Source organism: Phodopus roborovskii, unplaced genomic scaffold (assembly GCF_943737965.1).
Source record: "Phodopus roborovskii unplaced genomic scaffold, PHOROB, whole genome shotgun sequence".
NCBI classification, from domain to species: Eukaryota; Metazoa; Chordata; class Mammalia; order Rodentia; family Cricetidae; genus Phodopus; species Phodopus roborovskii.
Genome location: NW_026125052.1, coordinates 13990291 through 14002313, shown reverse-complemented (window position 1 = coordinate 14002313; position 12023 = coordinate 13990291). Strand labels below are relative to the sequence as shown.

General features: G+C 45.0%; 1 protein-coding gene across 1 annotated transcript in view; it reads left to right on the top strand.

The window, feature by feature from the left end:
* The window catches only part of Ikzf3 (IKAROS family zinc finger 3), an 86839-nt gene that overhangs the window by 69506 nt on the left and 5310 nt on the right, over positions 1-12023 (top strand). Inside the window, exon 7 of the mRNA XM_051175831.1 lies at positions 3467-3583. Coding sequence (XP_051031788.1) covers positions 3467-3583 — 117 coding nt within the window. The remainder of the gene's footprint in view (positions 1-3466; positions 3584-12023) is intronic.

Genomic DNA, 12023 nt, shown 5'->3' with positions numbered 1-12023 from the left:
GGTCACTGATTGACATGGTGAGAGTTATCTGGAAATGACTGTCAAGACCAGCATGGTGGGTAACCAGGAATGAAAAAGTGATGTTATCTCAGAAGGTTGCCATTTAGTGACATGCCCTAATTACAGTTATTTAGGTCAATGTGTCCATGCATCAGCATCCTCCCACAAAACTGTTGCTGCTGATGGTGACTTTGGTAAAACATAAGCAGTGACTCCTAAGCAATAAGTGGGAAACTGAGGCGTCATGCTTAGGACAGGTCCTAGGTCATGAATTGACCATGAGGGGAGGGACTAAAAAGGACAAACACAGTGGTAAAGTTGGCTCCAAAGTAAAAATTTCTCAAATGATTTTTATCTTCATTTCAGCCCAAGTCATTTCAATAACAGATACAGGAGCGGTGGCTCTAACCCTCTCCAACACTCCTAGAGTACACATATAGCTACCTTTTCCCTACTTCTAAGAAACAGGAAGAACAAAACAAACAAACAAACAAACAAAACAAAAACCAACAATCCCTTGTATTAGAAACTGTCTTCAAGTCCCAGGCTGTCTTTCATCTCTCTGTTCAAGGGGCTTTGGGGTAGTGCCACATCTGGTAGTGGTTTATGTGCAAGGAAATAATATGTGTGATCATTTCCTGTTTGGTCATTTTAACCTGTCCCTTGACTGGACAGAATTCACTCAGTATCAGTCTCCTGTCACCAAGGACTTTTACTGAGTCTGAAAGATGCCTAGAGCACTGGTCCTGAACATAGTGTTCTTATTTACATAAATCGTTGTTGACAGCTGAACCACAAGTAAGGATGCATTACTTTAGAACCAAGATTTTCCCTTTTTTTTTTTTTTTTTTTTTTTTTTTTTTTTGTTTATTTGTTTTTTGAGACAGGGTTTCTTTGTGAAACAGTCCTGGCTGTCCTGAAATTCACTCTGTAGACCAGTCTGGTCTCGAACTCACAGAGACCTTTCAGCCTCTGCCTCCCAAGTGCTGGGATTAAAAGCATGTGCCACCACCACCCAGCTTCAGGAATTATTCTTTGACGAGAGCCAAAGTCAAACAATATTGGCATTGTCACAATGCTTGTTTTTTCACTTTGGGAGACCGCTTTCCCTTATGACTGATTGTTAAAAACACACAACACTTTACACTGTTTAACACCTGAAATAGATAAAGTGGAAAACAATTCATGCTTGGAATGATCGTTTTCTTATCTGGCATTGACTCTCTGTGGCCAGTCTGGCTGTCTTGCCCTAGAGACCTTTCTGGGCTACTTTTCTGCAAAGGTAGCCAGTGTCCTTTTCTCTGGACATATGTCTGCAAGACCATGGAATGTGTGACAATTCTGTATATTGGAATCTCTTCATGTGGCAAATACTTCAGACTCTTCAACTACAGGACAGGTGCAGACAGTTCTCAAATCTATGTATGCAACAGGCCCTTAAACTAATTACATTTTCTTCTTCCTTAGACACATTAGAAGTGTATGGCTTTTTGGTTTAGACTTTCTGAAGTGCTCAGACAGAACAGAAACATGTTCATAATATCACAATATGTTTGCTAGGGTAGGGGGTGTGTGCACCATGTGTCTGGGGTCAATGTAGCCAGCAATCTGTTTGTATACAGGGTTCTTACTGTTTATTTATTGCTTATGTGTGGTATATGAATGTGTCCATGTTTGTGTGTGTACAGGTGTGCCTGGAGGCCAGAAATGGACTTTGAATGTCTTCTTCAATCACTGTCCACTTTAATTCTTGAAACAGAGTCTCTCATTGAACCTGGGGCTTGTGATTCAGCTAGATTGCCTGGTCAGCGAGCCTCTCGGATGCTGCTGTCCCTGCTTCCCCCTTCCCCAGTGTTGGGATTACAGGCTTGGGCTCTTTAGGTGGGTCCTGGGGATCCAAATTCAGGTACCCATGCTTTTATATAGAAAGTAGAAAGCATGTCACTTGCTGAGACATCTCTCTGGTCCAACTTTTACATTTTAAAAGATATATAGAACAGAAAGCACTAAGACAGAGAGGGACTGTGTGTCCCACAAATTTAAAAACAGTTACTACCAACATGAGTGTAGCAGTTCAAATGTGTAATCCCAGAACTTGAGAGGTTGAAACAAGACGATTCTGCATTTGAAGCCAGCCTTGGAGTTATGAAACAGAAAGACCCTGCCTCAAAAATAACAATGATTGCAAATGATCATACACAGTGTTTACTCTTGTCTTTCACCACAATTATTTACTTGACCCCAGTATTGTGAAGTTTTGGGTCTTATATTTATGGTGGCTGTACCAAAGTAAATATGTCTGTTCCACTTTATTATTTCAGTGCACTGATGCTATTTTTATATTCTTCTAGCGCACTGAAATTCTGGCTGCTCTCCCTCCCCAGTTTCACATGGTAGCCTAGAATGGCCTGCAACTCCCTGTGTAGGTCAGGCTAGTCTCAAACTCATAGCCATCCTCTTGCCTCAGTCTCCCAAGTATTGGGAGTACAGGCATAAGCCACCTTGTCCTGTTGTAGCTGCCTTTTAAAATCATCTAGGGAGCTTTGGAAGCACTGTTGTCCTGGCCCCCCTGCAGAGTGAAAGAGAATCTACCTATAGGTATTTCTTACGTGTGCTGGTGCTTGGTGGCGGTTAGGTTATACTAATTTGCAGCCAGCTCTGAGAACTCCAGTCTACGCCACTCAGATGCCTATCAGTGAATTGATAACCAATCCACATTCTCACTCAGTTCCCATCTTCATTTTTCATTAGAAATATAATAGAAATGCAGTATACAAATTGCTCTTTAATTTTAAGACAACAGCATGGTTCAGGGACACTTTGATGGAAACAACTTTGAGATGTGGAGAATATATGAAGCAACACACAGAACCCAGAGAAACGGAATTTGAAAGATAAGAACTGAGAGAAACGTAGTGAGTGAAGAAAAAAATGACTCAGTATTTCAATACCCAAATCACACTGAGTAGATTTCTTGCTATCTTGGTGAATGTATCTATTTTCAAAAGTGCTATTAACATAAACAGAGCAGCAAATCTGGGGCACCGTGCCTTTGCACCGTGCCTTTTTTTTTTCCAAGTTGTTAAGAAGAATTATATCAGTGTGCAGGTGTCACATGCAGTTACTCAGAATCAGAACGAAGGCTGCTGAGGTTAAAGGCCTCCATCTATCTATCTTTTTTGCAACCAACCACGTCCAAGCTGTTTCTTCAACACTTCCTCTTGCTAATGAAGGTACTAGCTGGGGATGGGTCGGGCTTTCCCATCTCAGCATAAGACTGCAAGATTTGAATGTGCCCCAGAATCGGTCTCACTGACCACAGCAGGTACCCAGGGCAGGAAACCGAGCAGGAGCAGGTAATGACAACTCTCTGTGTGCCTCAGCCCCTGGATGCTTCTCCAGCTGATTTCCCTTTCCCATTCTCTCCATTTACCAATGTGCTCTTCTCCCTCTTCTTCCAAACCAGCAAGTGTGGAGGCAAGACACATGAAAGCGGAGATGGGAAGTGAAAGAGCGCTCGTTCTGGACAGATTAGCAAGCAATGTGGCAAAACGGAAAAGTTCAATGCCTCAGAAATTCATTGGTAAGGATGCACGGCCATTGCTGCTGCTAGCAGATAACTTGACTGAGATAACATGTAGATGTTTATTGCACATGCCTTTCCTACTGCAGTGTGTTAACACAAGGGTTTCATTGTGTTCTTATTCTTTGTGGTCGGTTGTCTTTGATGGCTCCAATATATAAAATTAAAAATATTAGCTGAGGAGCCTTAGCTACAAAACAGGGGAGCATTTGGTACTGTTTCTTAAATAGAGTTGGTGTTAAAGATGCTGTTCCTTCCTCTTCGCTCTGAACAGCATCTGTTGCATAGATTTATGCAACTTGCACCAGTAAAATGTCCAAGATAGCATCTTGGTAAAATTTTGCAATGATATGTTACAAGTTGGTTCTGTTAGCATGCTCTAACTAACTTTTCTTTAAATGTTTTAAAACATATTGCTATATTTTCTTGAATTCGATTGAAAGCTCACTTTAACAGAAAGTGGTTGGAGGAAAAAAAAAAGTGGATTTAAGTAACTAAATTTGACTTGTTCACTTGTCTTGCTGAAGTCAGTTTTTATGGCGTTGATTTTCACATTGTCAAAATCCACTGCAGAATGAGATGACTAAGAGACAATTGTGTTCATTAAAGTGTTGGGGACTTACAAACGGTGGGGCTATTTCGTGATTCACCCAGATGTTTACACCCTTGTGACCATAGTATCTGAAATAGATTTATAGTTGTAAAGCAGCTATAAAGGGTGTGTCAGTTTTATTATAAATTGAAAGTTAGTGGCATTGAGCAAAAATAGTAATCACGTGAATAAAAATCGTCCTCAGCACCAATAATATTTTAAAATCTGTCAATGTCTTTTTGTAAAGCTGCTTGCTGCTTCTGAGGTCTTTAGTCTTCTTGTATTTATTTTTTGCAGTAGCTTTTATACACACCAAGTACTTGTCTACTTTTAACTCTAAGATTACTCTGGTATATATAATAGTTTATAAGTAGACATTCATTTGAATTACATATTGAAAGAACCCATAGATTGTATGTTATTGTTATTAGATGGACATCTTTTGTGTTCTTTTAGTCACTTCAAGAATAAAATGCAGCATGTGTCTTTAATCCCAGCACTCACAAGGCAGAGACAGGTAGATCGTGATGTGTTTGAGACCACCCTGGTCTTCAGTGAGTTCCAGGCCAGCCAGGACTACACAGAGAGACTCTGTCTCCAAAGGAAAAGGGTGTGATGATAGACTAATGAATTATGATCCAAAGGTATGATGGATTTTTCCTACATCCCCAGCTCTTGGGAAATAGAGGCCAAAGAGTCAGGAGTTTAAGATCTGTCAGTCAGTGAGCCCTCCAATAAATCATGTCAGACTGAAGTTGGTGTGTTTCGGTTTAGGGAGCGTTCCCTCTCCTAATTGTTTTACCTCCTCTTACGGAGACATGCCAAGGAGGCATGTGATGACCCCCACAGAAAGACTAAGCACAGCAGGTCAGTCAGGACGCCAGGGTGTTACCTGTGCATCTTTACTTGTATGAGTAGACCCTGGTGAACGCACAAGACTGCCTGGGTCACCTTTCTCTATAAACAAATCTTAACTGGAGGCCTGCTTTGCCTCTAGAAATGGCTGAAGCTAATGTGGGAGGAGCTTGGGAAGAGAGGGGCGAGGAGATCCAAGTCATGAGTCTTAGTTTCAGTCCAGGTTTAGTCAGTGCTCTTGGATTGAAGAGAACTAGAATTTGAGAGAGGGTAGGTACCTAGACCTCATTGGATTAAGCCAATGGCTGAGACAAAGCCCTACTTACTGTGGTGGGTTTTTGTTTGTCTGTTTCCATGTTTCCTATGTCCAGATCCACTTGGCTCTGCTGTTATCTTGCAGCATCATCGGTGGTTTCTGACTGTAGGATTTCAGGTCACCTCTGGACGCTCTACAGATGTGGACCTCTTTCCTGAACCATGCATCTTCTGGGCTTTAGGATCAGGAACTTAGCAGATAGCTCTCTTTGTTTCTTAGTAAAGCTTGGTCTTTGACCAATTCGTATTCGAGTATGTACCTGGTTACTCTTCCTCTCTGCTCTCCCTATCCCCACCCTCACCCCTGCCCGCTGCCCCTCCCCCAATTATAGATCTCTTTCCCATACTCACTCATTTAGTTTTATTTAGTGTCTCATGGAGTTAATCTAGGGCTGACTGTGTGATCCTAAACTTGGAACTAACTGTAGAGCCCAGTGGGCTCACCAGGATGTATCAGTTGGGTAGGGTGGCTCTTGGACTTGGTTTTAGCTGAAGTAGCAGCTTCAGGGCTCAGAATAATTGAGGGCTTCTTTTTTTCCCCATTTTTTTTTATTTTTATTTTTTATATGTGGAAATATAGCACAATGAAGAAAACACTTGTGTTTCTCAGCCATTTAGATACATCCCAGAATGCTTTCTGGGCCTCTGTTTACTCATCTGTGAATGAGAAAACTAGATAGATGATGGAATGACCAGAAGGTCCCTCCCATCTATGGGAGAAGGGTTAGAAATGTCAGGCAGAACCAGCTTCTGTGGAACTCTGGCAGCCTCTTCTCAAGACTCCAAAGATAGAGTATTTGTGCCATACACCAGTGCTGAGTTTTGAGATGGGTTTTTGTTCGTTTGGAGGATGGCTCCCAGGGCCCTCAACAATTTGAGGTAAAAGCGCTAGCAGTGGGTGGCATTCCCAGTCCTGAAAGGTTTGTGTTGCTTGGGTTGGGTTCTTTTTTTTCCCCCTTGAGGAAAAAAATTATTAAAGCTCAGATTCTAAATAAACTAATTCCATGTCCTCACATCCATATAGTAACCTGGGGCAGTGCTATGCAGCCTGTTCACTGCTCTTGTGTCTGTTCATTTATCATACAAGCAGTAATGGAAGAGGCAGACGTGGGTGTAGGGTATCCCTTATGTCTGTAACCCTAATCCTTGAGAGGTGGGGGAAAAGGGAATTGCAGCTCAAGATTATCCACTCCATGTCAAGCCTACATGAGATCCCGCCTCAGAAAGCAAAGAAACGATGCTTCTCGGCCTTTTGGTTTAATATCTGATATGTCATCTATCTGAGGACAATATATTAAATGGATTTTTGGAGCTAGGAATTGGGATGAGAGCTTGCTCCACCCACTCCACCCATTGACCTCCTATTCAGAACCTCCAGGAACGATGCAGGGAAGAAAAATAAAAGAGAGTTTTCTTGTCAGACATGTGGTACTCTTGTTCTGGGGCATGCTCCTGACTTAGCATTAACTCCCATCCTAAGCCTTTGCTTAGGAGATTTTTCCTTTTTAGGACTCTCTGGAGTCAGACAGATCTCTGTGAGCTCCAGACCAAATTGTTTTGCACAAAAAGTTCTGGGCCAGGTAGAGCCAGATAGTGGGACCCTGTCTCAGAGAGGGAGGTGGGGCTACATGGCATGAGGGTCCATTCATGGTTCACCACCTTACCCCGGGAACCCCCATAAAAGCTTTTGTAATACCATCAGGAGACTGGAAGATCTAGTTGGCCAGCCTCTCTAGCCAAACTGGAAGCTGTAGGGTCAGTGAATGACTGCCTCAAAAATAAGACGTAAAACGATTCAGGAAGACACCCAAGGTAGACTCTGACCTCTACTTACACATAGGTACACACGCACGTGTGCACACACACACACAACGCACACACACACACACACAAAACGCACACACACACACACACACACACCAGGGTATGCACATACACACACACAACCCAAAAGGAAAGAAAGAAAGAAAAACCATTTAAAAGGGAAACTCCTTGGATCGATTACCTGAGCCAACCGTTGTGCTAGAAAGCTCTGGAGTCACGGGAAGGAAAACAGACAAACCATGTGGATACAAATCATATGGATACAGCATCAGGAGCCCAGGCTGGTGTCCCCTCCCTCTCTTTTTCTGTCCCCTCCCTTTCGTCTCCAAGGCACCATTTTCTGAAAGGCTCCTGCTGCCAGGGAAATGGCACTGTGTGGGCTGTGACGAATGAGTCACTCCCTTTAATCCTTGCTAAGAGTGAACACACAGCTCTCACACCAGCCCTGGCTGCCCTGGCCTCTTGAACCATAAGGGCAAAGGTCAAATAGAACCCTCGGGTTAGCTGACCCCTTCTTGGGCAGGGGCAGTGTGTCTCATCTATATCAAGATGGTTTCTTTCCAAATGATGAGACAGACTTGTTTCAGGTTCATCCTAACCTGAATCTTGTCCTGGTACAAATAATGTTTGGCCATACTTTGGTCAGACTAGCCTCAAATAGTTGGCCCAAAAGAGAGTGCAGATTTCTCTCCCACAAAGAGGAAAACCATAACTTGTTTCTGAGTTTTCCTTCTTCCTGGTTTTCATTTTTTTTTCCCCCCTTGGGAGTGGGACTCACCACATCTCCTTTTGAATAAAAAAAAAAAAAAAAAAAAAAAAAAAAAAAAAGTGTTACTTTATTAACGAAAGTTCCCGTGTTAAAAAGAACATTTAAAAAAAAAAAAAAGATTTGTGTCACTAGTGGTAAACATGTGAGTGAGGTTTTGACACTTCTGCAAGCACTATCAGCTTTCTCTGTGAACTGAAGGAATGAAAGCTCACCTACTTTGGTTAACGGAGCAGCAGGAAGCAGTTTTAACACCTGTTAAAGAGTAACAAGCATCTTTTCTCGCACCCTTCCCAAAGTCTTGGTGTCCCTGGTTCAGCATGCATTATGGTGTCAGCACATTGTAAAGAAGTTGGGGACCTCCAGAGAAGCCCTTTGACCCGGGAAGGAAAGGAAACCAAGCACTGGGCGGGGGGTGGGGGGGTGGGGGGGACGCAGCTAATAGAGCAGGGCAAGACTCAGGTCTGCGAGGTGCTGCAGTCTGGGTAGCCCTCCTTCCCCAGGCAGTCACTAGAGCAGCTCATGGCACTTATGCTGTGGGAGCTTTGGGCAGCCAGAAGTCTGGTCCCTGAGAGCTGGTGGCAGGGAAGCCCGGAAGGTGGTTGTTCTGTGTCCATAATATGTGTCCTTGAGAAAAGAAGTACCTTGGCCTATGACTCCTTGAGGACAGATGATATCCAAACAGCATATGACATATCAGCATGTCACATAGGACAGCCACCTCTGCAGCAACACAATGTAGTCTCCAGCCTCCTCCCTGTCACCCCCAGAGTGTTTATTCTCTGCCTCCATTCCGGATGCTGCCCGTCTCCCATCTCCTGAAGGGAACGTTAGTAAATGTTAGTGATTCCAGGTTCCCTTAGGTTGAGATTTGAATCTCCACAAATGCTGGGTAACCCACTTTCCCTGCTTATCCACCTGCCCTGCCCTTCCCTTCCTCCTTCTCTCCCTTTCTCCATCCCTCCCTCCTTCCCTTCCTTCCTTCTGTGCTTGCAGTAAAGTGAGTGAAAACACTTGTGAGACACAAAGGAGGCAACAAGAAACACACTTCAGTGACCTGAGAAACTTTAAGCCTCAAACCCGTGTATTTCCATTACCCAGCACTGACTGTAATGTTGGCTTTGCACTGTTTTTCTGGAGCTCAAATAATTGTTGCCATCCTCGTTAGACAATAAACCCCTTTAAGTTGCTCCGGGTGGAGTGAAATCCAAGGGACCTGCCTGTCCTACCGAGGCAGTGCAGACCCCTCAGCCTCCATGAGCCGTGTGCCTTCTTCCCACTTCCCTGGACTTTCCCACTTCTGTGCAGCCCTTTCCAGGTTCTGGGGTCTGGATGCCCTCCCTCCCACATCCCTGTCCCTGGTTCCCTGTGCCCACCTGTGCAGTATTCTACCTCTTCCTGTGGCTGCCTCCACCGCCACCTCTGGATCCAAGGACACCTGATAGATGATAGACATTTGATAACCGACGCATATGTGCCCATGCCATCTGCAGCACATCTTTGAAGTGTCCCACAGTTTTCTCTCCCCCTGGCCCCTCTTTTCTGTGGTATACTTGGTTCCTCCATGCAGCCAGGGTGGAGGCTGCTGCCTCATAGTGAAGTGATGCAAATGTGGCATCTTGTTTGTAGGGTTGCAATGATGTCTGTTTCCCAAAGCCTAAGTACCAACAGAAGGCCATCACTTATGAGTGCTGCGTGTGCCAGGCATCATGGATGCTTCCCACATGTGTATGCTGATGGCTGTGAGAAAAAAAAAAAATAAAGTGCCACGGTTGTTGCCACTAAATGCCCTCTGCCACAGCTTTGGGAACTATCCCAGCAGAGTATGTCACTGCCTGTGAAGGGTTGAGCCACCATGGGCAAGGACGCCTCTAGCATGTGCTGAGATGTGAGTCTTGGATTACACTGGTTCTCCGTTCACCATGGACGCCCTTGGGAAAGTGAAGCCGCTGTTTGAGCTGTCACTTCCTCATCTGTGAGAGATGACAGCCCACCTTAAAAGCTACCAACCTCGAGGACTGATAAAGTGGGGCACTGATCTAAGTCTCTAACACAACATCCAGTACTGCAGAGCCTCAATAAAGGTAGTTTTGTCATTAGCATCTTATATGTAAGAACCAGAAGTGAATGCACTCTGCAGTGGGTCTTGACCCTAGACCCTGAGACAGTTCTAAGTCTGCATGCCCAGTCTATGATTCCAGGCTTCCAAGTTGACAGTCAAAACCAATGACCGTGTCCTCCAGCCCCACCCTCCCCCGCCATTGCATCAACGCAGGCGGGCAGACGTTCTTTGAGAATCACTGACATATAGGCGGAGCACCTTTAAGAGGGCTCCTGAGGAAGGAATGACCCAACCAGGCAGGCTGGAATTCTTCATTTAGTACTCATTGTTGCCATTTGTGTTTTCATCAGAAGAAAACCTCTGTTCCGTCTGACTGGCATCATGAATCATTCAAAGGTGTGGTTCGAGTTGACTAGATCTGGACCCGAGGCTCTGAGCCGCCTTGGAAGCAGTCATACTCTTGTGGTTTGACAACCTTTTTTATGAGTGTGTTACTAAAGAAACGTGAGCTATTGGCTTTTCAATTACTGTAGCCTACCCCTTCGGAGTTTCATACACATTGAGTCATCCGATCTGCAGGTGACTGATAACCATCTGCTGCGATCAGGTTACGGTAACTGGGAGATGAGGGGATCTGATCAGGGTGAGCCCGTGTGCATGAAGATCTGAGGCGCTCTGCTCTCCACCTTGAACAATGGTCTGTGCTAACCACACAACTCAGGCACCTGTTTCCATTCTTCCAGGGGCTTGTCCTCCCCCCCCCCCCGCCTTGCTTCTTTCCACTTGTGGCATCCTAGCTGCTTGCTGAGAGGTGCTGTGGGAAGCAAGGATTATGAATTCACCCGGCTTGGGTAAGAAAAGCCCAAAGCACACACACTCCTGGGAGAAAGGATGGAACAAAAGGAGATGGCAATGTGCCTGCCCAGCCCTGGAAACTTCCCAGAGCCTGTCCTGTCATATGAAAAGACACTGGACACCTCCCGTACTTAGGCAGTTCTGCAGGGCCAGACAGACTGAGAAACCGGATTTTGCCGATTCTGCTTCATTTCCAGGGGAATGAGCCTGTCTGTGTGAACTCAGGGTTGTCTGTTTTGTGTCATTGCTGCAGTCAGCAGTCATCAAGGGAGCTGGAAATGGTTACTTTGGCAAACTCCCATTTCTGTCGTTTCCTAGTGAGTTGCCAAGTTAGGGCATTTTTCTTCTCCTTGGTTTCTTTTTTTCTCTCAGATATAAGTTTAGAAAGTCCTATGCCCAGAAGATAACGGGGAAGCAAGGTAAATGCATCCGAGGGGCTGGATCTCCCCGATGGCCTCTCTGCCTCCAGCCTTGTTCTGGCACATTTTACACGCGGCTGTTACAGTCACCACAGCCTCCTTTCCTTAACGGCATTTGGCACTTGCTGTGTGGTATTCAGAGTGTCTGTCACTTGGCCCTACTGTGTGTTTTCAAGGGTTGTCTGTTTGATCATGATATTCAGATTGAACCTGGGGCCTCACACATGCTAGACAAGCACTCTATCATTGAGCTATATCCCCAGACCTGTCTTGACAAAAGATTCACAAGTCTCCCAGGCTGGTCTTGAACTCCCTCTGTAGCCCAGACAGCCTCGGGAGTAGCTGGGGTCATAGGCCTAGCTCTTTCTTTTTGCTTTTTCCTTCAGACCTTTCTTTCCCACAATATGGGATACAACTTACCTAGAAGTGAAGAGAGTAAGTACTAGGGCCAGTAAGATGGCTCAGCAGATGAGGGTACTTGATGTCAAGCTTGGCAACCCGAGTTCTAAGCTGAGGTCCCACATGGTAGACACCTACAAGTTGTCCTTTGACCTCAACAAACATGCCTGGGCACACATATGCCCCCTCCACACACACACGAAGCAAATAACTAAAGTGAGGAAGGAAGGAAGGAGGAAAGGAAGGAAGGAGAGAGGGAAGAAAAGAAGGAAGGGAGGGAGGGAGGGAGGGGGCGCCCGGGAGGGAGGGAGGGAATGCTGGCGTGTGTGTGTGTGTGTGTGTGTGTGTGTGTG